Source organism: Petromyzon marinus, chromosome 23 (assembly GCF_048934315.1).
Source record: "Petromyzon marinus isolate PM22_M1 ecotype Great Lakes invasive population chromosome 23, UKy_Petmar_22M1.pri1.0, whole genome shotgun sequence".
NCBI lineage: Eukaryota > Metazoa > Chordata > Hyperoartia > Petromyzontiformes > Petromyzontidae > Petromyzon > Petromyzon marinus.
Window position 1 is genome coordinate 2,963,826 of NC_133689.1, and position 27,967 is coordinate 2,991,792.

The following is a 27,967-nucleotide window of genomic DNA, read 5'->3' on the forward strand; positions in this document are numbered from 1 at the left end:
TAAAAAAAAAGCACGCCAGAGTCTTTATTCACGTACGACTGTACAGGGGAATCGAACGCTGAACATCGGTGGAACTGGTTTTACAAAATCAATGTGGAAAGCCAAGTGGTTGCTGAATATCGTCTGACCAAGGATGTTTTGCTATTTACTGCTCGCCCCAAAGGTAGCCCTTTATTTAGCAGGTATTAAAATATATGGGGATAGTTTGAGGAGAGCTGTTTACGTTTGTAAGGGTGCCATGGTGGGGAGATGTTAACTACCTCGCCAGGTATACAATATGTCGTGGGTTCGATCCCGACGCCTATATATTTAGAGTTTGCATGGTCTCCCTGTAGTCGCATGGTTTTTTCTCTGGGTCCTCCGATTTTTCCCTCCACATTTAGACTCAACGCCACGCGTTTGAGGTATTTGGCTGCTATAAATTCCCACGCGATAAGCCACTTGTTTGAGCTATCATTTGTGGCCATGTCGCTTCTGAAAAAAAGAGCTGTATAGGTTCAGTGAGCATTACCTGGTAAAATAAAAAAAGATTCGTTTTTTATCCGCACGAAAGCGCCACAAGGAATTGTCACCATAAGGGGTCAAGATTCCCCATTTCATCGTCTTGTTGGTCTCATTTGTAATGTTTGCTCATTTATACAGTGTCACCTATTATTGCATTTACACTCCTTTGTTCTGCCGTTGTTCATTAATACAATTAGTTTGGGAAGAAATTACGGAATATCACATGCACACATTCGATTATTGTATCATGAGCAAAGTAATCAATTTTATTTGCGCTCATCATACATGCTTCGAAACTGCGTGGGCAAGAATCTGTGTGTATACTGTACATCGTAATGACTGTTGCGGTCACTTAGATTCACCACAATGTGTAAATAATTGTAACCAAAAAACATTTGAATCTAATCCTGAATCCTTAGTCGTGACAATTCATTGAACCACAAGTGGGGGGGGGTCCAGAAAGATGACGTGACGAATTAAAAAAATTAACCATTCTCTGCATGTATTACAAGTTAAATTTCGATTTAAAGCTTTCGTGACTGCAAGGATTCATCTTCTTTGGTTCTTTCGGTAAAGTCACGTAGAATGAGAATAAAATAATAAATTGATAAAATAAAATAACAATAATATTCTCACGACGTTTCGGCCACAACACAAGCGGCCCTCATCAGGTGAAGGGACGAGACTGTCTGGAAGGACAGCGCTGTTATTTTATTTTATCAATTTATTACAAGTTAATTGTTTATTTTACTCGATTAACAACGACGTGCCTAGTGAGGAGGTATAACTTACAATAGGTGTGAATCTGTTATAAAATAGTGTGTTCGTTTGTGCGCTACACCACTTCGCCTTTCGACTCCAGTCAAGAACAAATGACCTTTATAATCTGTGTGCTGGGCCAGACCACCCCACCACAGCAGAGAGCAATGCAGAAACATCCGTTGTGCTTTACATGCCGTAACAGATACGCTCCCCACCGTCAACCCTTGCTGACCGGTGTGAAGCATGGTCGAATAACCCCCACGGTCAAATAACCCCCTATTTTGGATAACCCCCACGACCTGCGTGGCATGGGGAGGTCCTCATCCAGCAGTGGCTTGACAAAGGAGAGCTGTGTGTGAGGAGCAACTGTACAAAATATATATTTTTTAAACGCCACGTATTTGTCAATAACAGTGTCCAACAGAGAAATGTGTTTTAAATTGGAAACCGTTTGGACAGCGACCCTTATTAATACCAGATCTCCCTCTTGGGCCATAGCCCGAGACGTTGCCTATTATATATATGTTTCCCTCCCAAGTCAAAAGTCAAATCGATCTCCTGCTCCTAAAATGAGCCACTGGTGCAAATTCCACATTTATATGATCGTGGGCAAGTCAACAACTGGACATCTTTGAAAAAGAGCTTCATAGCTCCTCAGATTTCTCCAGGATAAATACTGTGAGTCTACGCGTCGCACAACCACTGTTGACTTCCCTACAAAGTGGTAGAAATTTGATCGACCCTGGACAAATGATGGTTTTGGTCAATGCCCTGGACTGTGTTTCAAACCCACGAAACATGTCAAGTTAGAAACATGCATTGAGAGCATTTGGCTGCTATACATTTCCACATGGTGATAAGCCACTTCGTTAAGCTGTCATTTGTGATGGCCGGGTTGCTTCTGAAAAAGAGCTTATAAGCTCAGTGGGGCCTTACCTGCTGAAATAAAAAAAATAGTTTAGTAATAGTGTGGAGTTGTTGGCCACGCGCGCTGCCATCACGCCGGAGGCCGCGCTTCGAAGTCAGAGCTTCTGCAGCAGCTTGAGCAAAACGTCGCGCAGCTTCTGCCGCATGATCTCGTTGTTGGCGCACATGATGTGCGTGGAGTCCTCCGAGGCCTGGATCACAGTGTCCTCGCCCGGCAGGTGGATCACGTGACCGTCCGCCGAGTCCTCCACGCGCGCGTCCATTATCCCGTGCTGCCAACGCCGGCCCGAAAATGGGGAAAAATAAATATACGTTCGCTGAGCTTCTTTCGCACCATGCGTAGCCAACCGTGCTAATCGGATGGTGCGGAAACCATGAGCATACCATGCGGTTAGGTTCCTTGCTAATCATGTTTTGGCTTAATGTGACTTTAAGAATCAAAGTAACCCCCCCGCAAGATGTGTTCATGCTTTATATACATCGTAGGTAAAAGGCAACTCAACACTGGGCATTAACCTGCCAGGAGGGGGCGCAATGATTGCTGTGTAATCCCGATGAATTTGCCGGTGCGATTTTTACGAATTCCGCAAATTTTGACTGTCACGCCGGCTCGTTGCGCGTCAAATATTTTGTTTACGGCCCACGGCGTCGCGTTCTTAACCAGGAGGGCCTGCCGGATTCAAAAATGCAAACATCGGCAAGAAGCTGCGGCGGCGGCGGCGAACGCGCCACCGCCGTACCGCGTCAACGCCACCGTTAGTCGGGCACGGCGGCGGGGGGAGGGAGGGGTTTGTGGGGGCCGTTGTTTCACCTTCGCCAGGCTCTGCAGGAACTGGTCGATGGAGAGGCTGCCCCACAGCAGCGGCCTGGGGGGTTTGCTCTCCACCGCGTCCTCCGCGCACTTGCGCTTCCTGATGCTGCACGGCTGCACCACCTTGGGCAGCATCTGGGGTTAAGAAAAATGTTGTGAAGTGAATTTGTTTCCAGCTTGCACGCAATTTCACTTTTGTTTTAATGGATTTTCTCAATTTACAAAAAATGTTGGGATTTGAATCTCAGCTTTTTTTTTGTTTCCCCCAAATGTAGTTCTCACTACGTGCGTGTTCACTGGGCAGAGCGTCTAGTTTGTTGTCCTTCTCCTCGCACCTCCGATTAGCACGGTTGGCTTACGTTCGGGTGCGAAGGAAGTTCAACGTGCGTACGTAAACGGACGCGGGCGTTCTCCTGCCTGCCCCTTGGGAAACGCGTGGGACACTCTCACGTGGTATCTCCTCGGGGGCTATATGTCGGCACAACAATCCGTAATGTTTGGAGTTTCTCCTAGGCCGTTCCACCGATTTCCATGAATGATAATTCATTTGAAATGACAAGGTGATGCGTTTACTTATGGTATCTAGGTTATGCGATTTAGAATGTACATTTTTTACCTTTGACCCAATGATTTGGTCATGGGACCGCTTATCCGCTCTACCATGGACATTATGCTGTCATTACAGCTCCGTCATGAATTTAAGATAATCACGTGACGATGTATAGTAAAACGGGTTGACGTGATTATCGTACGATATATTGTATTGTCGCCATATCTCGCTCGATTCAAGAAACATGTCGTTACCTCATCTGTGACAACTTTTAAGTTGTGCTGTTTGTTGCTGGCCGCTTAACGTTTTGAGCCTGTTGGGGCTGTGCCCGGCAACGGTGAGTAAAGTCAATATTTCATAAACCCTCGTGATAAGACACTGGCTTGGTGGGGACGGTAGGGTGGGGGGCATGCCCTTGGGGATAGTGGGGGGGGGGGGCATGACCCTGGTAATGGTTGGGGGAGGGGTGGGAGGAAGAGGGGTGGGAGGAAGGGGTGGGGGGCATGCCCTTGGGGATGGTGGGGGGGGGTGTGGCACGGCGGCGTCACCTGCAGCGTGTGTTTGTTGTCGCGGGTGGACAGCGATCCCACCACGGTGGCCACCGCGACGCCCGGCTTGATCTCCATGGGGATCAGGGAGTCCGCCAGCTGCCGGTGGCGCACGAGAGAGCAGCAGCGTTACAGCTGGGACGTCACGCGCCACGACGGATCGACTAAAAGTTTTAATCGACCACTCACTTGTTGTTGATGAACTCAACTTTGAACTAAAAAAAAATTAGCGGCTGACCAGACACCCTGCCTCAACAAAGGCAGGAACCCCCCCCTCGTCCCTCTACAAGGCCACGGCCATGCGTGACACCCAGCTGATGGTGTGATACATCATATAATAAAGTTATCTCTTTCACTGCTCGATTGTTATTTACAAACACACACCACGTGTTTGTGTTTAATCGTTAGGCTACACAAGCAGGCAGTCTCTCATTATTGAATAATTACAAGAGATAAATAGGTGGTGGTGGGATTTAATATTCAATCATTAAACTCGTCAAGAGGGCAGATTGTTCCCTCAATACCGAGTCGACTGTGCTTGCCTGTCTTAACCTAGGTTCGCTTATTCGAATGTAATCCTTAATTGGACATGATTACAATCCTAATTAAGCTTACGTGCTGGGTATTGGCTATCCAGTAAAGACGCAGCTTAAACATTAGCTCAGACAGGTGCTTACCTAACATTGGAGAATAGATTAATTAAGCTTAATTTGAACCACAATTGCCTGCGGCGGTGAAAATAGCATGCGGCGGTGAAAATAGCATGCAGCGCGGTGCGGCCCTGTTCTTAACACTGAACCTGCCGCCACCCTAACATTATTTTGTTCCACCATAGCTCTGTTCAGCCCATATTCCTGTGCCTTTCTATTCCCAGCAACCGGAGGGGATAGTCGGTAGGGGCTATGGTGGTGGTGGTGATGATGGTAGCATTGGTGGTAGTGGTAGCGGCAGTGGTGGTGGGGAAGGTGGAAAGGGTGGCGTGGGAGGTGGTGGAGGTGGTAGCAGTGGTGGTGGCATAGGAGTTGGTGCCATTGGCGAGTGGCGGTGGCCATCACCTCTGGCGCGATCTCGATGCGCTCGTAGTGCCGCTTGACCGGCAGGGAGATGACGTCGGCGCGCCGGTAGGGGAGCGGTGGGGGCTGCGAGTCGACCACGAGGTCAGTGCGGTGAGCCTGCGTGGGCGGCGGCTGCGTGTACTGCTCGGGGCACACGATGTGCAGAGGCTGCGCACACAAAGACAAAGAAACCGCATGTAGGCTTAACAGTTGGGGCAAGTGCTTTAAGTGAGCACCTATGAAGGCTGGCACGGTACACGAGGGGGTGGGTGGCTAGCACCACGCCCGGCCACCTTTGTCTCCCCGGTAGCGGTATTTATACACATTGCCAGGTACTCATTTTAGGTTGAGTCGACCTAGGGGAGGCCCAGGACCGGTTTAGATAATCGTCACTGCTGTTGGCAATGAGCGGGAATCGACCTCAGGTTGCCGGGTTCGGAGCACAGTGCGCTAACCGCTATACTCCCGCTCCCCACTTCGACAAAGACATCCACACACACACACAGCGTGACATGTGCACACGTGATTACAATGAAACCCAGCAATGATTCAATGTTTTAGCTGTACAGGGAAGTGCCTGCACAATTCTTTTTTTCTAGCACCCATTCACGTACACTACCGCTCACCACACACACACACAGATCAAAGGTCCCCCGTGTAGCCTCTAAGGGTCTTCTGAGGCAAGTGCTCCCGAGCGAACGCCTATGAAGGCCGGCACGAGGGCGTGGCCAGCATCACGCGCCTGGCCGCCTTCACCTCTCCAATCCCGAGTTTTACACACTGCAATCAAATTAAGGACGAGTTGATCAGAATATTTATTTCTTACTGGAGGAATCCGATGAGCCGTAAAACTCTTTTTCACAGGTGTCCAGTAAGGGCAAGCTCAAAACGTTTCAAGGCTCAGGACCTGATCAGATAGCGCTCATCGCTGACGCTGTAGCCCCGATTGGGAATTGTAACGCGGGGCGCAGGTTGCGCTAAAAAGCACGCGCGCTCGTCCGACTAACGCGGCACGGGTGCCGGCGTGGCCTTGCAGCACAGAGGGAGCGGCGCGTGCGGATCGCAGCAGGAGGCCGGCGACACGCGAAGACGCCATTACCTGCAGGTCCTTGAGCAGCTTGGACACCTGCATGAAGTTGAGGCGGGTGTCGATGGGGCAGTACACCGCCTTCATGGCCAGCGGCTGGTACGGAGCCAGCGCCTCCATGTACGGGAAGTCTGGCTCTGAAACCGCGATCGAAAATCATCGTCGTCGTAATCAGCCGCTGGGTTGAGGCCTTCGAAAGCCGTCGCTTTTTCTCGCGGTCTCACGAGGCCGAAGACTGCCCCGGCTGATTTTGTCGCTGCCCACGTGTACCACGGTGAGCGTCGTCTCGGGCGTGTCTCCTCTTGTTGGCTGCCATTCCATCGTCGGGCTCGTTCATTCATCATCATCCCTTCTAGCAAGCGATATATCCTGCGCAATTCACCTATCGTTTTTTCTTAACAGTGAATATGCTCAGAGGCACAGCAATAAAGTAAACAGCCTGATAAAGTTTTGATTTAAAGCTTTCGTGACTGCAGTAATTCATATTCTTAGCTCTTTCGGTAAAGTCACGTTGAAGGGAAACAATAAAATAATACAATATATAAAAACCAATGGCCGTTGGTTTTTTCACACCTGATAACGACCGTTTGTGTTATGGTCGAAACGTCGTGAGAATTTTTATTGTTTTATATATATTTTATTATTTTATTGTTTCCCTTCAACATAACTTTACCGAAAGAGCTAAGAATATAGCCTGATAAAGTCTCTGATTTTGGATCCTCCTACGTGCAGAAAAGTGTATGAGCGCTCACATTTTCACGCACATGCGCCGGTTGCATTGGTACGCGGTGAAATATTTTTTTAAAACTCTTTTTGAAAGTATTTAATTTCCATCTTTCCCAAAAACTATAAAGATGTGGCCACTGTTATTGCCTCCCGAGAGCGGGGGAACCCCCCCTCCTCCTCCAAGCTCCGCTCATTGTGATGCGTGCGACGACGCTGGTGATGTCACATAGCCCCGCCCATCGCCTCCAGTCCAACAGGAACACACGGGAACCGGAGGCGATGCTTTTTTCCACAAATATTTCCGTGTCAAAATGATTAGTTGACTAAATGAACCGATAATCGGTATGGTAATCGACTACTGAACTAATGGGATATCCCAGGTCCAATAACAACCCAACAACAACCCAACGGTTCCCCTAACGAGTAAAGTTGTGAATGCTATTGGAGCAGACACGCCCGAGGCGGGGACACATTTAACACTGCCCTCAATAAACATGCATCCAGAGGGGACGCTAAAGTGAGATCAATTAGCAAAACAATCTCCATTCGTTAGCGCAATGTCAGAAATTTGTTGAACACAATTACACCGTGTTTAGTGTGCACTGTGGCAACAAGGCATGAATAATGTGTGTGTGTGTAAGTGCACGCACACTCAAGGAAAACTGGACAAGGGTCCCATTTCATTCCTTGCCTAAGGCCAATACAAAACGTGCAGCGCCACTCATTAAAAAGAGATGCGTAGGCTTGCACAGAGACTCTCAGACTTGAACACATGCTCACAGACTTGCATAGACATCCAGTCTCGCATAGAGACATTGAGACCAATAGTCCTAGAAAGACTCGGATGACAGGCGTGGCTATCGTGTGCAGGCGGTGCAACAGCACCAGGGCCTAGCCATCGAACAAAGACGGTGGTCACCGCATCGCGGCGCATTCAGATGCGCTTCTGCGGCCGTCTGGAACGCTCTTCTGATATTAGGAAGTCACTGGAGCTATGCACTTTTAAATAATCTAGATTGACAAACTAATTTCTTTCTCGCACCAGCGCCCATGCCAGCCACACTCCTCCACCCGGCGTAGCGGTGGCACCGCGGGCGCTGGCGGCGTACCCGTGAAGATGACCGTGTTGAGGTTGTTCTTCCCCCACAGCTCCAGGAAGTGGACAACGTCGCCGCAGCGCAGCGACGGGTGCCCGGCGAACACCACGCACGGCTGCCGGAACTCGGAGCTGAAGTCGCCGTGGATGCTCGGGTAATGCTTCAGCCGGTTCATCTGGATGAGCTGGTTGGCGCATGGGCAGACGGGTGGGCAGGCAGACGGAAATTACAGACGAAGGGATGGATGGGTAAACCAGGCAGACGTCCAGATGGATGGACAGATGGACCGATGGATGAGACCGATGGACAGACCAAGGAACACGTGGATGGACGAACGAACCAGGGATGGATGGAGGTGGAAAGACATACGTACACATGGGCATACGGAGATGTGTGGAGAGGAAGGTTGTGTCTGTGGTGTGTGGTCATGGAGGCTTCCACACTAGCTCTGGCAGGTTCGAGCCTTCGTGTCCTGGCATTCAGAGTTGACACGAAAGTTAACGAATGCTCTTTGAAAATGATCTGACACAACGCCTCTTTCTTTCCCAGGGAGACCTGGGTAATGGCACTGTGCACGTAGCTCATTGTAGATTTGCAAGCGCTGTAGTTACACACGTTTGTTTAGATTTTAGTTTGCGAGACTGGTTCGCAAGAGTACTGAAGAAGTCGCAGGGCAGCTGGGACGCTCAGAACCTGAGCCGGCAATGCTCACGCACTCGGGTTACATTCCGTGCAGCCACAGGGAAGTAAACGAGATCCTCAGATGTCACCGAGTTGATGGCCTCAACTAAATTAATTCACGGATTTACCCACGATATTGTAAACCATTCCGAGACTCTCGCGTCACATGAGGGCGGTTGCACTCTGCTAGCCGTGACAATTCACCGTCTGATATTCTCTCTGTGACCCCGGTGATGCAACGAGAACATAATTGGGAGCAAAATAATGAATGAAAACACACCACGCATGCACGCACGCACGCACACACGCGGTGTTTTAACACTGACCTCGCAGCATATGGCCTGCTTCGTTATGCCCCACAGCATTAGCAGCTGACTGCGGGATTTGACCTCGCGAACCCCTTTTAATCTGGCTCAGCGGGGAGTGCACTGACCGCTGCGCTGGACTGCCTTCATTTGCTGCTGAATGGCAAAGTGAATGGCTAATTGGCCAGTGTGCCACCGCATCTGGACATGGCTCTATTAGGCTATGGCAAGAAACGTGTATTTGACTTATTTATTTCATCGTGCACACGTAGAGCACTTTCGTCCATCCACTGCGTGGCCTTAAAAGGGAAAATATATGACAGATGACGTTTCGGGCAATGGCCCTTCTCCAGAGGACTTATACAAAACGGGCATTCTCAATCGCTGTTGTTGACCATCTGCCTTGCCAGACACGGCACTGAAATCTTTCCAGATCGATCGCACGAATTCAAGAACGATTATCACGCGAGAGTAAGACAACGGGAACAATAACCGTACCTCCGCGTGAAGAAATGGCGGCTCTGGCAAGTAGACCTTGGATTGCTTGGATTGACACAGCCTGCAGGAATAAAAATACGACCTGTCACGAATGAGAATGCGTGTAACACGTCATCGAACGAATCCACGCAAACTTACACTGTCTTTGGGATCACTGCGGTGAATATGGGTCTTTTAAAATACTGATATATTCGTGAAAATACACATTCTTACACTGATCCAAGTGATTAATGCATTCAATATAAACAAGTGGACAATGCAACTCCTTGCCATATCTGCCAACCCTCGTACACAAAAAAAATATTCAGCAATTTCCAATGCACTTTACAGAGAAAACACCAAGTGTAAATCCACAAGTATTTCGGGGTTAGATGACGTAAATATAAGTGTGTTGTTAAACCCGCCACCACCCGACACAGCCAATTAGTAAGGTAACCAAGTGTAGAACGTACGACACGAATCCAGCAATGGTAAGTCAACGATCTGCGGCCCAGGGGTTCGTACTGCTGAATCAGAGTATTTATTTATACTGGAGGAATCCGATGAGCTACAAAGCTCTCGTTCACAGATGTCCAGTCGTTTCACGGACGCCCGGTAGTTTCACACGTCGGCTACACTGGTGGGCGCGGCCATTACCACGGCGACCGCTCGCGCGCGTTCTGCTCACGTGCAGCGTCGCGACCGGCAACGCAAGACACACAGTGGGCGCCCCAGCGCTGCTCGCGTTCGCTGTTCCGGCAATGCGACGGCCGGCAGCGGCTGAGCCCGCTCCAGCAAGTACACGCCCTCTGCCGGCTCCCGCTCCCCGCCTTTTCGTGTTCCCCCCACAACCACCACAGTGCTGTTTCACCCCCCACCCCCGACGCCGCCGCCGCCGCCGCCCCACCACTCGGCGAAGATCTGCGAGAACTCGAGGGAGCTGCTGGCGACGGGCGAGATGAAGTAGAGTGGCACGGAGGAGAGGTTCGCCGAGTCCATGTACTGGTAGAGGCACTCCAGCAGATCGTAGATGACGCCCGACGGGAAGCAGGGCACCAGCACGTTGCCGCCGCTCCTGATCGTCACCGCTGCGACGTGCAACCAAAGGAATTTTAAGTGAATTTTTTTACGTTGCCGAGATGTTAACTACCTCGCCGTGACGCCCGTTGTATATTTGGAGTTTGCGTGTCTCTCTCCCCGTGGCTGCGTGGGTTTTTCTCCGGGTACCTCCGTGTTTTTCCCTCCACATTGAGAAACATGCGTGAAAGTATTTGGCTGCTATAAATTTCCACGTGATAAGCCACTTCACTGAGCTATCATTTGTGACCAGGTGGCTTCTGAAAAAAGGCTATACAGCTCAGTGGGCCTTACCTGGTAATTTTTTTCATAGTATTCATGTTTGTCTGTTCGTCTCTTAACTGTGATTCTCTCATATATATTATGGTTAGTTATCGTTAGGTTAGAAACACTAAAGTCAGTGTTCTCCAGTTTCCTGCTTGAAAAGTGGTTGAAGTTCTTCCCAAATCCTGGCCAGCTGGTTCAACAAACTTAAACAAACAGCAGCAGCAGCAGCAGACTTGATTTGGCGCTTCCGTGACTGCAGGAATTACTCTTTGGTTGTTTCGGTAAAGTCACATTTATTATTTCTACGTGACTTTACCGAAAAAACCAAAGAGCAGCAGCAGCAGCAGCTTTCATTTGTAAGCCGCTGAATAGCGTTAAGCAAACGTCTCGGAAGTGCCGCAAGATTGGAAGGGAAACGCATCGAGCAGCGGGCAGGGGAAAGGGATGACCATGGAGGATGGGAAGCAGGTCGGCGAAATAGCGAGGCCGCCGAACAAAGACGCTCACTGCATCGCGCGGCGCTTTCAGATGCGCTTCTGCGGCCGTCTGGAATGCTCTACCTTCCGATATTGGGAAGCCACTTTTAAATCTAGATTGAAAACTTACGTCTTTAAAACTGCTTTTTGTGTTTAGTTTGTTGTCCTTCCCCCGCACCTCCGATGCCTGGAAGTGTTAGTGCACATTAACATGAGTGTGCGTGCATGAGTGTGGGGAGCAGTGGTGGTGCTCTGCGCTACGAACCCGGCGACCCGAGTTCGATTCCCGCTCATGGCAAACACCGGTGACAATTATCTGAACCGGTCCTGGCCTCCCCTATGTCGACTTGGCCTCAAATGAGCACCAGGTGCGGTGTGTAAACATCATCACTAGGGAGACAAAGGCAGCTGGGCGTGGTGCTGGCCACCCACCCGCTTTTGCCGTGCCGGCCTTCACAGCTGCTCGCTATCAGCACTTGCTTGCTTCAAAAGTCTGTTTTGTTATTTTAAGTCGGCACGTGCATGCACACTTAGTCTGCCCTAAGATGTGTGCAGCGCGGCAGAGGCCTACGAACGTGAATGCCCGCAACAGGCACGGGCTGTTTTACGTAACGCTGCGTCAACGCGTTTACAATGCGAGCCTCTCGTTTCCTTGCCAAGGTTCGTGCACTGAAGCCCGATGCGAGAAACGCACTGACAACGCGCAAGTCATAAGTGCTCGAGTGCGCCAGTACTATGCAGCCAATTGCTAAGAGCAAAATCACAGGTCAATTTCAATGAAGTACATTCGACCATCGCACCGGTGATGGCAATTTCATACACGGCGCATCGACGGATTCTCATCAACTGCAATCACACGCCGAGGAATGACACGAGGCTGCGTCGGCTCTTAATTTAAATGTTCTTGCCGCGCGGTGTTGCGGTCTCCTCCTTCGGTACGCACCCAGGTTGCTGCAGAAATCCCCCACCATGTTGTCCGGGTTTGCCAGCGGGATCTGGGTCAGCCCGGTCAGAATCATCGCGTCGCTGCCTCTGAGTGGCGCATGCTCCATGGGCTAGAGGGGAAGAGGGGAAGACGGGGAGAGGAAAGAAAACAACAGCGTTATTGTCCACGGAGCGATTTGCACCTCCGCGGCAATTCGATACTAAACGACAAAAACGAAATGCAAATTTTTATTTTACCGACTAAGGCCCACTGAGCTATGTAGCTCTTTTTCAGAAGCTACCTGGCCGCAAAGGATAGCTCAACGAAGCGGCTGATCACGTGAAAATTTAGAGCAGCCAAATACTCTAAAACGCGTGTTGTTTCTAAATGCGAAGGGAAAAACCAGAGGACCCAAACAAAAATCCACTCAACCAAGGGGAGAGAGAGAGAGACATGAAAACTCCAAATATACAGGCATCATGGCCGGGATCAAACCCACGACCATCCGTATGTATAACAGGCGAGGTATTTAATATTTCGGCAATGTAGCGCACACATTGCAATGATTCGGAACCTTCACCCAGCCATCCTATTACTCCCGAGCCATCCATGGGCTGTTCCTGGGCCATCAAAGTGTGTAAACGAAGCATCGCCGTTTCTGATTCTACAGCTCCCAGGCACGGTCCCTCTCATGCTGACTTACCAACTGTGAGCTGCCCCCCCGGCCTCCTGTGGCCACCGCTGTCCATACCTGCGGGTGAGTGGTGAGCAGCGAGGAGCCGGACACGTAAGCCACCTTCTCGTGCTGGGACTGGATGAGCCAGTTGCAGCTGCCGAGGCAGTAGCCGGAGCTCAGCGGCGTCACGGAGACGGCGCCGAACAGCTCCTGCGCGGCGGAGCGAGAGCGATTTCTTCGTGAACGGCGAGAGAGAGGGACGGCGACAAAGTCTGGGAGCGTGAGTCTGTTCCCCGCTGTGAGAGAGAGAGGGACTGTGACAAAGTCTGGGAGCGTGAGTCTGTTCCCTGCGTGAGAGAGAGAGGGACTGTGACAAAGTCTGGGAGCGTGAGTCTGTTCCCGGTGTGAGAGAGAGAGGGACTGTGACAAAGTCTGGGAGCGTGAGTCTGTTCCCCGCTGTGAGAGAGAGAGGGACTGTGACAAAGTCTGGGAGCGTGAGTCTGTTCCCCGCGTGAGAGAGAGATGGACGGCGACAAAGTCTGGGAGTGTGAGTCTGTTCCCTGTGTGAGAGAGAGAGAGAGCGACTGTGACAAAGTCTGGGAACGTGAGTCTGTTCCCTGTGTGAGAGAGAGGGACTGTGACAAAGTCTGGGAGCGTGAATCTGTTCCCGGTGTGAGAGACAGAGGGACTGTAACAAAGTTTGAGAGCGTGAGTCTGTTCCCCGCGTGAGAGAGAGATGGACGGCGACAAAGTCTGGGAGTCTGAGTCTGTTCCCTGTGTGAGAGAGAGAGAGAGAGCGACTGTGACAAAGTCTGGGAACGTGAGTCTGTTCCATGTGTGAGAGAGAGGGACTGTGACAAAGTCTGGGAGCGTGAATCTGTTCCCGGTGTGAGAGACAGAGGGACTGTAACAAAGTCTGGGAGCGTGATACTCTTTGGTTCTATTGGGTAAAGTCACGTAGGTAAAAAATAAAATAACAAAAATCACGACGTTTCGGCCACAACACAAGCGGCCTTCATCAGGTGAAGGGACGAGACTGTCTGGAGGACGGCGCTGGAGTGAAAAAAGCCACGCTCAGATCACGACCTTTAAGCTGTGTGAGAAGAAACAAAGCGCCTTGACAAAGGAATTAGCATATAATTTAGGATTGAAATGGCTCATTGAAATAGCTAAGTTAAAGTATACACATCCGCAGAGGCACCCCTTGACAAAGGAATTAGCATAGAATTTAGCATTGAAATAGCTGAGTGATTAGCTTGTAACTGGTCACAGAAATAGCTATGTTAAAGTCAGAGCATATACATTCACCGAGGCACCTAGTACAAATCAAACAGGAGAATTCCTTTGTCAAGGGGTGCCTCTGCGGATGTGTATACTTTAACTTAGCTATTTCAATGAGCCATTTAAATGCTAAATTATATGCTAATTCCTTTGTCAAGGCGCTTTGTTTCTTCTCACACAGCTTAAAGGTCGTGATCTGAGCGTGGCTTTTTTCACTCCAGCGCTGTCCTCCAGACACTCTCGTCCCTTCACCTGATGAAGGTCGCTTGTGTTGTGGCCGAAACGTCGTGATTTTTGTTATTTTATTTTTTACCTACGTGACTTTACCCAATAGAACCAAAGAGTATGGATCCTAGCAGTCACGAAAGCTTTAAATCTAGAATCTGGGAGCGTGAGTCTGTTCCCTGTGTGAGAGAGAGAGAGAGGGACTGTGACAAAGTCTGGGAGCGTGAGTCTGTTCCCTGTGTGTGAGAGAGAGAGAGAGACTGTGACAAAGTCTGGGAGCGTGAGTCTGTTCCCTGCGTGAGAGAGAGAGGGACTGTAACAAAGTCTGGGAGCGTGAGTCTGTTCCCTGTGTGAGAGAGAGGGGGTCAGTGACAAAGTCTGGGAGCGTGAGTCTGTTCCCTGCGTGAGAGAGAGAGGGACTGTAACAAAGTCTGGGAGCGTGAGTCTGTTCCCTGTGTGAGAGAGAGGGGGTCAGTGACAAAGTCTGGGAGCGTGAGTCTGTTCCCGGGGTGAGAGAGAGGGACTGTGACAAAGTCTGGGAGCGTGAGTCTGTTCCCGGTGTGTGAGAGAGAGGGACTGTGACAAAGTCTAGGAGCTTGAGTCTGTTCCCTGTGTGAGAGAGAGGGACTGTGACAAAGTCTGGGAGCGCGAGTCTGTTCCCGGTGTGTGAGAGAGAGGGACTGTAACAAAGTCTGGGAGCGTGAGTCTGTTCCCTGCGTGAGAGAGAGGGACTGTAACAAAGTCTGGGAGCGTGAGTCTGTTCCCTGTGTGAGAGAGAGGGGGTCAGTGACAAAGTCTGGGAGCGTGAGTCTGTTCCCGGGGTGAGAGAGAGGGACTGTGACAAAGTCTGGGAGCGTGAGTCTGTTCCCGGTGTGTGAGAGAGAGGGACTGTGACAAAGTCTAGGAGCTTGAGTCTGTTCCCTGTGTGAGAGAGAGGGACTGTGACAAAGTCTGGGAGCGCGAGTCTGTTCCCGGTGTGTGAGAGAGAGGGACTGTGACAAAGTCTAGGAGCGTGAGTCTGTTCCCGGTGTGAGCCGACAAAGCGAAAACCGCAAGCCTCTTGATTTGAAATAAAAGATTGATTTCATGAATTTGTATTCGAGTCAAATTGTTTTCACCTTTCAAATGAGTGTGGGGCAACGCCTATCTCCCGTTTCACGGTGTTGAGACGGTGGAGGAAATTCCCCACTGCTAACATGGCGGGAGTTCAGTTCAGCGTGACAGTCGGGGTGAGGAATGACGAGACGCGAAAGCAAGCAAAGAGTGCTACCCGTCTCGAACAAGCAGTGGGAAAACGTCAACTGGAATGGCTTGGGACATGGCGTAAGAGCGATGAAAAAACACATCGGAAGAACGGTGATGAACATGTCAGCATCAGAGGTGTCCTTCGAAGCGAAGCAAGGGGCATGAAGGAGCGTGGAGTGGATGTGGAAATGGCTCAGGAGAGGAGTGGAGGAAGAGGAGCAGAGAGGCAGACCCCACGTGGGTGGGAGCAATGTCAGGAAGAAGACGTAGGTAAGCTATACATCAGATATGTAATTATATTCTTGAATCCCTGCAGTCACGAAAGCAAGTCAAGATATGTAATTGTTACATAATACACCAGTTATTTTTATTTTTCCAAATTATGCTCTGGGCTACAACATTATAAAGAAAAAAATGCCTTTGCTTAAGAATGACTTCACAAGGTCGAGCAGACGAGCTACACGTTGGTTAGCAACGCCCACGGCAGCTGCACAACCTAATCTCAACCTCGTGTACGTCAGCTAGATTGTAAGCGGCAGTGACCACCAGGCCACAAATGACACACACACAGACAGACACGAGGATTAACCTGCCGTACACTCGGATTAAATGTGCCACATCCCGCGTGATCGACACAGCTAACCGCGGCATTGTTTCTGCAAAACCTCTTCACTCCGGGATGCCCTTGTATGTAGGGGGGAAAAAGTCATAACCCTTGGGGGATCAGGAGAGTTGTTGACGAACCTGCGCTCTCACCTTTACCGGGCTGGGAGAGAAAGAAGTGGCGTGGGCACTGCAGATGTAGCGCTCAGGCTGAAGAGGCCCAAGCGTGGGTGTCTGCCAGGGCCAATGGGACTTCTATTTGTTTTGTTCTGCCAAATTAGAAATTGGGGTTGAACGGTGATTTGCGTACTGCACTCGGGACCCGGCTAACGTGAGTTTAATTACCTTCCACGGCCAACATCAGTGGCGAGCAATAATTGAACCGGACCTGGATCCCACTTTCACCAACGCACGTTGACTAGCATGGTGAAGTATGGTCAAACAACCATCTCAACCGATACGGTGTAGGGAAGCCTTCATCCGACAGTGTATTGCCGAAGCAACATTATTATTACATTATTATTAAATTTGAGTAAGCAATTCTAGATTTAAAGCTTTCGTGACTGCAAGGATCCATACTCTTTGGTTCTATTCAGTAAAGTCACGTAGGTAAAAAATAAAACAACAAAAATCACCTACGTGACTTTACCGAATAGAACCAAAGAGTATAAGTAAGCAATGTTTTGATAGTGAGCGATTGAGAGGCACCTCCTGGTTAAATAAATTGAGTTTTAGGACAAGGGAATCAATTAATATAGAACGCATAGCAGCCCGTGTTGCCAGAAGAACATGGAAATGGTTATTGATTCCCCGCCTGCATCTTAGGACTCTCAGTGCCACCCAGGCAGACGTCCAAACTGCTACCCCTCAAACCCAACAGCGGTAACCGATCAATGTCGTTGCCTCCCCGTCGCTTAGGAATGCGAGCACTGTCTTGACGATGCTCCAGGGGGCTTGCCACCCATAAGTTTGAGAAATGTTGATAATTAAAAAAAAACGTGTGAATGACCTATTACATCTTTCGCGAGGTTCACCTGTTAAGTGTTCTAAACGCAACCGTGAATGTCATCCGTTTGGCCGAAGAGCAAAGAGCGATGTTTAAAACATTGCCACCCGTGGCATCCCGCGGCGGACGTGCCCACTGCCTTGAGTGTGCTGTTGCGGAAACGACGACCAGATCATCGACCACGCAGCTGCATTGGGAACGTTCAACTGGGGGGGGGGTGTGGCATCAAAATAATCCGCAGCACGTCAACTGAAGCCATTTCCTGGCAACCAAATGTACGCACAGGTTTCCATCCATTCTGCGATATGACAGTAACATGTCTTGTGAAAACTCATTTCTTCAGAACTGCTTTTTGTGTTTAGTTTTTCCTTCCCCCGCACTCCTATTGTGTTTTTGAATTGTTTGTTGTTGTAAAGTTCTTACCCGCCCTGACTGGACACCTGTTAAAAAAGCTCTATAGCTCGTCAGATTCCTCCAGTAATAAATATTCTGATTCCGACCTCCGATTAGCACGGTGCGAAAGAATTTCAACATACGTACACCTTGGGCATGCACGTGGATGACGACGGCTGCCGTGTCCGGCTAATCCAGGTTGCGCCTCGGGTTAATCCCCGCCTCCTCCTGCACCTCGCGATCCGCCCGCCAGCGCGGGCAGGCGAGTGGCACGGCTGGCGGGCGAGCCAACGAGCGAGTTAGCTAACGAGCGAGCGCGCGAGACAACCCACCGTCCTCTGCGAGTAGCCGACGAGCTGCACCTTGCTCAGTGCGGCGTTCACGTCGGCCATGCCGTAGCACTTGCGCCACGCCGCCACCTCCGCCGCGTCCTTGAGCGGCGCCGGCAGATTCCTGCAGGGGGGGGGAGGATGCGACTGAAACTGTGCGGAGGTCCGTCAACGGCCAGGACGCAACGGACTCTCTCCGCTTGTTGGAGCCCGACTCTGAAATCGTACAGTTGGCTTGCGATTGCTAAATAGAGCACGATTACATTTTCCTTCTTCTCCACGAGCCGACCCCTCTCTCCGTGTGTGGGGAACGGTGGTGCAGCGGCTAGCGCGCTGCACGGAGAATTCAGCGAGCCGGGGATAATCATCACCGGCCACCACCGGTGACGATTATCCGAACCAGTTCTGGGCCTCCCCTAGGTCAAATCGGCCTTAAATGAGTACCTGGTGCGGTGTGTAAACATCGCCATCAGGAAGACAAAGGCGCTTGGGCGTGGTGCTGGCCACCCACCCCCTCGTATGCCTTGCCGGCCTTCATAGGTGCTCGCTAACAGCGCTTACCCCAACAGTATGTTATAGGCTACACGGGAGACCTTTGTGTTTGCATGCGCACTCAGGCAAGGCCGACCTGAGGATGTCCTTGTTCTTCCACTTGCATGCCGTCTTGGGCTTGGGAACCCGCTCGACAAAGGACACGAGCTCCTCCATGAGCTGCCTGCCGGGGCAGACACACAAACCCGCCAGAAGGCATCACTCACCATGCACGCACGAGCCCCAGTGGCTAACCCTGCACGAGCCCCAGTGGCTAACCCTGCACGAGCCCCAGTGGCTAACTCTGCACGAACCCCAGTGGCTAATGCTGCACGAGCCCCAGTGGCTAACTCTGCACGAACCCCAGTGGCTAACCCTGCATGAGCCCCAGTGGCTAACCCTACATGAGCCCCAGTGGCTAACCCTGCATGAGCCCCAGTGGCTAACCCTGCACGAGTCCCAGTGGCTAACCCTGCATGAGCCCCAGTGGCTAACCCTGCACGAGCCCCAGTGGCTAACCCTGCACGAGCCCCAGTGGCTAACCCTGCATGAGCCTCAGTGGCTAACCCTGCATGAGCCCCAGTGGCTAACCCTGCATGAGCCTCAGTAGCTAACCCTGCATGAGCCCCAGTGGCTAACCCTGCATGAGCCCCAGTGGCTAACCCTGCACGAGCCCCAGTGGCTAACCCTGCATGAGCCCCAGTGGCTAACGCTGCAGGATTTGTCTATTTAACTGAGTGAACGCTGACGACTTATATGTTTACTTTCCTTTTCCAAGAAAGACCTCGGTGATGTGAATTATTAATAATTTAAATAAGCCACATTCATACATTGTATTCGAGTGGATAATAATGTATGTTTATTTAATTCACCCAAGGGAAAGATGGCATTCATTTCCCAGTTTTCAAGAAACACCCTGGTGATATCAATGAATAATAATAATAAAAAATAACACGTGGTTTTGTGGTAGTGGTGGCAGGGTTGGTGGTGGCGGTGGTGGTGGCGGTGGTGGTGTTGGCAGTGGCAGTAGCCGTGGTGGGGTAAGCAGCGGCCGGGGCCGGAGGGAGACGCACCGCCCGATCTGAAGCGTGGGCTCGGTGGCGTAGACGATGCCCGTGAAGCCGGTGCGCTCCGTGACATACGGCAATGCCATCATGCTGTGGTAGTTGGAGATGAGGATGGCGTCCACCGTGGAGAGGTCGATCAGCTCCGTCTGTTTCGCGCAAGGATGTACGTGAGTATGTTTGTACGTACGTTTAACTTATTTTGCACCGTACGTAGCCAACCGTGGTAATCGGAGGTGCGGGGGAAGGACAACAAATTAAACACACAAAAAAGTTCTAAAGAAATTCGTTTTCAATCTCGATGATTTAAAAGTGCATAGCTCCAGTGGCTTCCTAATATAGGGAGGAAGAGCGTTCCAGACGGCAGCAGAAGCGCATCTGAAAGCGCGGGGCTGAGTACAATGTCTTTAAGAACCACGGCGCTACGCCTCTCTAAATAAAATCAACGCTAACCACTTGCACGCTCTGAGATTCAGCGTTGAACGGAACCCCCCCGCCGCAACTTTCAGACGTCTCTGAATGGGAAATGGTTAAATAGCCGACGCCATTTACGTTAACTATCAGGGTTATACGTTGACAGTTAATGCCGTTCTTCACCAAAGCGTGGGCGAGTTATCGCTTGGGGTGTTGATGGAGTGGAGCATGTACCTCGGGTATGCAGAACTCCGGGGCAGAGTCTACGAACGTCCGGCCAGCACATTCCTTCAACTCCTGACAAAAGACATCATCCGCGCGAACTCTCAAGAGCAGAAGCGCGTCACGAAAAAATACTTGCCGGATGATTTGGCCGTGGGCGGTTGAATTTACAGAAATAACTAAATGCTTCAGTTGGTGGGTCACCAAGGTCATTAGTTCCTTATTCCCATAACAGTGTGAAGCCTGAACCGATAATTGCTGTTTTGTGTCGCCACCTACGTAACCCAAAGATTGAGTGTACTGTGCAACGAGCTTACTGTGTGACGTCTGAACTGTGTGATGTCTGTACCATCGCAGGGTGCTCACAAAATAGAAGCTACCAGCTCACTGGGCCTTGCCTGCCGAAATAAATAAAATCCATCTTTCTATTATTTGCAAGATTTATGTAATGAAACCACACTCCAGGATTTGGTGGATTTATCACAATTTCCGGTCACGATTTTGATTAAATAATTTGTATTGCCTGACTTGTATATTCCGTCTTTTTTTTGTTGCGTCTCTTTCGCATATACGTTGCATGAATAATCGATTCTTACACGAATCATTCAGTGCACGTAATTGTGAGCATAAGAATCTATTTCTGTTCATTGGATCGTTACAGACTCAATTTAAAAGCCAAACGATTTACGCAACTGTCAGGAGTGAACGCTTCCGCCACCACTGACCTTTTCCAGTGTCTTGTTTCCGTCTTTGGAGACCCAGTTGGGCAGCTTTGCCAAGCGAGCACTGAGAATGATAAACAGATAAACACACACACATGCTTTACTTATCCCAACAATTGATGCGTATCCTAGCTGGCACTGACAGTAGGCGGATCCACTGAACATACTTTGGTTTCAAATTTAGATTCGCAAGCAATGAAGGTTTTTGGTCTTTGAAGAACAAAATACATACAAGGAAAAGGAGCGGCCCTCCAATTGCCTGCTCACAATGCTGCTGTCGAGTTGCTCACCGCTCCTTTCTATCGTATGCCATTTTGGCCTTAATAGCTGCTCATTAACAGAACTTGCCCCTTACAGCCCACATGGATATTTGCCCTCATTATGGTGTAGATGTAATAAAAGTTTATATTACTGTCTCAAGACTTTTTCAGGAGGGTCCTGCATTTATTCCAGGGGATACCGCTCAAATTTCTACACAGAAGGGTTCACTATCCACTTCCCGTACTGCCACTTTTGGCCACTTCACAGCCCAGCGGATTTGGGAAGATTCACCAATCTCTGCATGATCCACCAACCCTTGCCTCCAAAGGACTGAATTGCAGGTATGTGCCAATCCACCCGGTTTTTGAAATTGAAATGCTGTTACCCATCAGAACGTGCACACTAAAAGTGGGCAATTGTCACAATTCCTAGCCGGAAATCGCAAATCTTCTCCTGGAAACAAAAACGTTTCAAATGCCTGCGGCGGATGCCCACGTAAGACATTTCGATATAGATTCTGCCCGATATATATATAAGCCGGCTGGGAGAGAACGCTGCGGCCACCGACAGAGCTCACCTGTGGACGAGCGTGAGCGGCAGGAATTGGAGCGCCGACGAGAAGTCCAGGCCACAGTCCAGCATCACCGTGGTGGCCTTGAACTTGAGGACGTTGCACGGCAGGGTCGGGTGCCCGGACAGGCAGTACTGTGGACAGCGATAGGGCGTGTCGTTGGGCACTCAGGAAATCGTGGTTTCAACTCGAGTGGTCGCCCTCATCGTTACCGTGGGCGTAATCAATGGCGGAGCCAGGATTTTCAGGTAAGGGGGGGCACAGCCCCTCCAGCAATGAAAAATGATAGTTGTTAGTAAGGACTTGTCCCTTGCTGTTTATTCGACGCGTGTGCAGCGATGGCGCAGCCATCGATCGAGGGTCGAATTCGAACCATGTGCGATCGGCATCGCGCTCGCTGAAGGTATGCCTATCAGGGAAGTCGTGTACTGTATACGCAACTGCGCACAATTCTGAGTCATTTATAACTGCCTTCCCGTTACTTATTGCCAATTATGGACTCAGACTATTGTCCTATCATCTCAGAGTCCCTGGCACGTAATAATATGCTACACAGTGGCAGTGGGGGTCGCAAAATGCCAATTTATTACTAATAAACCCCAATGATCCGATCGAAATAAGGGATTTCGATTAAATCATTGGGGGGGCACGTGCCACCCCCCCACTGGCTCCGCCAGTGGGCGTAATGACCATGACGATACGACACTCCCGTCGTTTGCACAGTGGATGTCAAAGATCCCCTGATGTCATTCGTATTGTGTGCCGGAGTTATGGTCCAAATTAAAAAAAATACCCGCTAATTCATCGATTAGGATAATATATATAGCAATCGTCACCCCCTACTGGCAGACTACTGCCCCATGTCATTCTTTATAAATGAGACTCAACCTGGTCTCTTGAGCTCTAACCTGGTTCAACAAAATAAGCTCAGGGTGAATCATAGCTGGCAGTAGTCACCAATCGTAGCAGTTGCAGCATTTGCTATTGTAACAAAAATTGCTTGCCCAAATCTGGACAAATTTAATCACTGCTCTGCTTCGTGGGCAACTGTGATGTAAACTTCCAATCAGGTCGCAAGCAGAGGTCCACATGACTTCCCAAGGCTGTGTGCTCTCCTGACCAATCACTATTCATCAATAATACTTTTCCACAAACTGTTTTCATTGGTGAGACTAAATTCTGTCACTCCATACCACTGCTGTGCCGAGTTGCTACATTTCGTCAGAGTAAATGCTTTTCCGGTGGTGATTGCCGGAGACAATTGCCCAAAAATTGTCCGAGTGTATCACGGTGGACCGGTGATTGCATCAACTATCAGCGACAACCGCCGTTCACCACTAAGTGGTGGTGACGTCACCGTGGCGCTTGTGCTATGAAAGGTGCACTTTCAGGCCACGTGAAGTGTCGAAGGCCCGCTGGCAGGTCATAGGACAGACCCAGGTGCCATGGGTTGACTGAGACAGCTGGCGGATGCACCAACTGTGCTCCCCCACTGTGCCAACTCTCTGCGTTTTAGCCGCTCCGCTCGTTGTTGTGAGCGTCGATCCTCTGCCCTCCGTTGTTGCTGGAGGATGACTGCCTCCAACTCCTCAGCAGCATCTTTCACAAACCTACTCCTCGGAGGCAGATTTTAACACCGCTGGTACCGGCCATCGGCACATGCGACAACACATCGAGACACCAACATTCTCCTGACGTGTGGGGGTGTTCTCTGGTTACTTCGGTTTCCTCGCAACATAAAACACGCTATTTGAAAAGGTGGCTAAACATCCCAATGTAGAAACCTAATTAAAGAGTCTTGAGACTTAGCGAGGCTTTCCTGGATAAATCACGTTGCTATTAATAATACACAGCAATGCATTTGGGTGGAGCGGTGGTGCGGTGGTTGGCGCAAAGGTTGGCGCACTGCACTATGAATTGGGTGAACCGAGTTCGATTCCTGGCCCTGGGTAAGATCAGTGGCAAGCGATGTCACAACCAGTCCTGGGCTAATCAATTACTTTATGAAGGGCTGTACATCATACATTGGACGATAAATAATAATACATTAATAATCCAGGCTGATGTCTGATTCTCAATCATCCACATTCATTGTTACAATAAGGAGCTTAAGTCCTGGCATGTGGAAGGAGCTTACTTCTCATCTTATTCATCCCCATAGATAATTCTTAGTAAGTAATGAGGCCAGCATGCTCTGTCATGTGATCTGCTGGTGAAAATGATGCGGGTTTGTTTACATGTGTATTGCAATGCGACCACCATGCATGGCAGGTTGCGATAGCATGCTGGGCAGTGCATGCAGCAAATGTCATTGCTCCGCTGTATTTCTATGCTCCCGCGTTTGAGCACCCTCCCCCCCCCCACCCCCTCGCCAACCCGCACTGACTGGCGTGGTGAAGTATGGCCAAATAAACACCAAGACCTGCAGTGTCAGGTGACTTCGTCCAGCAGTGGATTAAGGGCTGTATACATACGGTATATTTCATTGACATGTGACTATCTGCCTCGAAAACAATTGCAGTCTCGATGGGCTCTCCTGTAGGTTTACATAAAGAACTAATGATGAGTATGATAGTTAAGACTGCGCATAACTCCGCCTACTAACTTGCTTTTAGCCTTTTTTTTGCCAACCAAATGTAATCATGTCTCCTCGAACGATAGGATAAATAAGCCAGCTCAAAGTTGAGCATTAATACGATTTACAGTTTATCCAGCCTGCTGCTTCTTTGAATACAGCCCAAGGATTATCATCTTTGCCATCCTCGCTTCACTCCAGCCAGCGTGTCACCGAGTACGTCGGAGCGCAAACGTTGTTCACATCCTCCCATCCCTCCGCTTTCCTCCGATTCCCCGCACCTCCGATGAGGACGGTTGGCTTCCTTATGGTGAGAAATAAATTCAACATATACACATGCACCACTCTCCAACTCTCACCGCTATTTTCCAAGTCCTCCCTTGGCATGTCACTCCATACCTTGCGTGGATGACCTTTGCTCTTTGTCCTTTCCCCTGTATATTCATTCAAAGTCTATGGCAACCGATTATATAGTATTCATCCTATGAGAATAGGTTTTACCCTTTTTTCTGGCAACAAAACAGGTGTTAAGATGTTAAAACACCAAACTGAACCTTTTACAAGGAATCATGTCTGCATTAACCACAATACTTGTGGTCAGAATGCATACTAAAAACATACTCTGATAAAAAAAAAATAACTAAGAGATCACGACGTTTCGATAACAACACAAGCCATCATCTTCAGGTGAAACAATACAGCAGGCGGACTGCTGAGGTAGGAAGAAATGTTGCGAGAGAGCTACTGCGGCCAAAGGTTATACAGTAAAACCTTGGATTGCGAGTAACTTGGTCTGCGCGTGTTTTGCAAGACGAGCAAATTTTTTAAATAAATATTAATACTGGTAGGAACGAAGTTGTAAACTGAGTGTACCAGCCTGCAATAGATTAATGTGTCCGTCCGTCCCCTTTCAATACTTTAACGAAGTGAAATCTCGTGCTGTTGGGGTGTAAAAATAAAATTGCGCAAAATTCCAATGTTCCTACCAGCCCACCCTGCAGGGACCTGTTTTGATAAACGAGCGAGGACTTGCAATACGAGCAGTACGTATACGCTTTGTCTGCCGAGCGTCACCTGATCACTACTGATATACAAGTGATTTGGATTACAAACACGTTTCCGGAACTAATTCTGCTCGCAATCCAAGGTTATATTGTATAAGTTTGTGGTGGGTACAACCCAATGGTAAGTGGGCGGGGCTAGGGATGTAATTTGTAAGTCGATGTAAAATCGCAAATAAAGCTGTCTCTGGTGTGGACCAATCAGTTTCAAAGACAATGCCATATATTATCAGAGTATATTTTTTGTTTGCATTCTGACCACAAGTATTGTGGTTAATGCAGACATGATTCCTTGTAGAAGGTTTCAGTTTGGTGTTTTACCATCTTAACACAGCTGTTTTGTTGCCAGAAAAAAGGGGAAAACCTATTGTCATATTTTGGTACTGGCAAAAGGAGGTCCCATTATTCATCCTGTTTTGTGTGTCCGTACCATCGCATGTTTTTTTCTAGATCCCGCAAAAACGCAGTCTACCATCAACATTTGACAATGTGGACCCTGACATTGCAACTTCTAAAGTCAATCAATGTCAATGGGTATAGCTGTTACATTTCACATGCAATAGTTATACGTGTCACCACTATACAGTGCCCTAATGCAACAATCTCTAGACCCTTTACAGAGGCACAGCATTAGCAGACGGTAAACGCTTTTGAGTGATCCATTTAGGCCGATGCTAAACTGGGATAAGTCTCAGGACCGGGTTTAACGCATTAAGTTCTAAATCTGAGCTTTCTTGCATAAAAGTGTCCAGCTGTTGTAAACTGCACCACCCCCCCTCCTCCCTCTCTTCTGAAGACAGAGCTAGAATAATAATCTAATGAAGGTATTGCTGTAATGATGGTTATCTGAATCTAACACTGCAGAAACATAAAGTGCTCACAACACACGAGGCCAGTCTTTCTCAATCGACATGGGTTACATGTTAGGAGCTCTTTGTCACTCCACTGCTGGCTGAAGGCCTCCCCTCCACGCGTTGCGGGTAGTGTGAAGGGCTATTTGACCATACTTCGCCACGCCGGGTTGGTGAAGGCGGTGCGCATAGACGTGGGGGAACATAGAAGTAGAGTACAACGATGCATGTTGACGCCCTCTGCTTCTCACCACGTAGCCTCGCAGTAGTCTGTAACACGCTATATATACACACACACATAAATGTAACAATACCGTACACAAATAGCTATAGATTATATACATGCCAATGACCACTACTCAGATGTGTTGCTTTATATATACACACGCGCGCGCGTTATGCGACATGAGAGATTGATTCGGAAGGTTCAGTTAGCGAGCATACATTAAGAATCCTGCAACAGCATAATGCCTGGACGCATTTGTCTCTTCAGTGCTGACGCTCACTCATTCACTCACATACACGCCACAGGAAGCAATAGTCGACTTAAGCGAGGCCCACTACAGGCTTTAATTATCACTCGCCACCCGTGACGAAAGTCGCGTCGGGGAACGCAACCGGGGTCGCCGGTTGCGGGAACTTCAAACCGCGCGAACACTGTCACTGCGGTGACCGGGATTACAGCTTACTCTTTGGTTCTATTGGGTAAAGTCACGTAACTTTACCCAATAGAACCAAAGAGTATGGATCCTAGCAGTCACGAAAGCTTTAAATCTGGAAAGGATTACAGCTTGCCAAGCCGACTTCGGTGGCGGATCGTACCCGCGTCACGTCGCGCTGACCGGCACGGCGAAGTACAGGTCAACAACGCGGCGGAGGGCCTGAGAACGTCCAGCAGTCGATGTGGAAACTCGTGTACATACAACCATGGGGGTTCGATGAGCGAGCTTAACAACGGTAGTTAACGCGCTGCGTTGGAGCGCGCTAAGCGAGACTAAGCGGGTCCATCGCGCGCGTGAGGGGACGACTGTAAAGGCATTTTTTTTGTTTAATTAACCGCGCCGTGCGAAGAGCAAGCCAGAATTATCTCACCAGCTTCATGTCCCTGTGGTTTTTTGTTGTTGTTCTAAGAGGTCGCCGCCGGAAAACAAAACAAACCACCCCCTACTCCTCTCTCCCCTTCGACGGATATAATATTAATCGCGAGTGTAATCGAAGTCGCGTCAGTGCTGTGGTGTAAACAACAACAACAACAAGGCGCTGCCGTTAGCAGCAGGCCAGGGTTGTCGATGCTCGTCTCAGTTGAGCTCGCATGGCCGTGCCCACGCCGGGGTGCGCGGCAGAGGCGACATGCACCGCCGTTGCCGCGAGCTCTGCGTGGGCTTGGTAAAACCACGTGGCTCTCTCAAGCACGCGGCGTTATGGGGCCGTCCACTTCGTGCGTACGCATGGAGGGGGGAGCGGGGGGTTAACACAAACGCGTACGCTTGTGTATGGGGGGGGGGGGTCTACTGACAATGTTCGTACGCATAGGAAATGGTGGGGAGGGGGGGGGGTGAAGCCTCGATAATAATTTGTCTACATTGGCTTTCTGTTTTGGACTATCTGTTTGCTTAAACACGTGAATATTATTAATCCTTGATCGTTTCTGGGTGGATTAAA

The 27,967-nt window shown here is 49.6% G+C and overlaps 1 protein-coding gene across 1 annotated transcript; it reads right to left on the reverse strand.

The window, feature by feature from the left end:
- Positions 1–27,708, reverse strand: INTS9 (integrator complex subunit 9). The gene is made up of 17 exons (XM_032959412.2): positions 27,398–27,708; positions 21,825–21,952; positions 20,990–21,050; positions 20,277–20,339; positions 19,638–19,777; positions 18,662–18,748; positions 18,037–18,157; positions 13,027–13,161; positions 12,294–12,405; positions 10,438–10,618; positions 9,552–9,612; positions 8,080–8,251; positions 6,257–6,381; positions 5,158–5,325; positions 4,103–4,201; positions 3,005–3,139; positions 1–2,465 (listed from the first exon to the last, which is right to left on the reverse strand). The coding sequence occupies exons 1-17, from the start codon at positions 27,404–27,406 to the stop codon at positions 2,289–2,291; spliced, it is 1,974 nt and encodes a 657-aa protein (XP_032815303.1). The 5' UTR covers positions 27,407–27,708; the 3' UTR covers positions 1–2,288.
- Between the last annotated feature and the right edge of the window lie 259 nt (positions 27,709–27,967).

Bases quoted from the DNA above. Each gene is read 5' to 3' on its own strand.
- INTS9 (XM_032959412.2), bottom strand. The intron at 21,051-21,824 runs GTGAGCTCTGTC...TATCATTCTCAG, and splicing joins CCGCTCACGCTCGTCCACAG to TGCTCGCTTGGCAAAGCTGC. The intron at 8,252-9,551 runs GTACGGTTATTG...TGCGCCAACCAG, and splicing joins CGCCATTTCTTCACGCGGAG to CTCATCCAGATGAACCGGCT.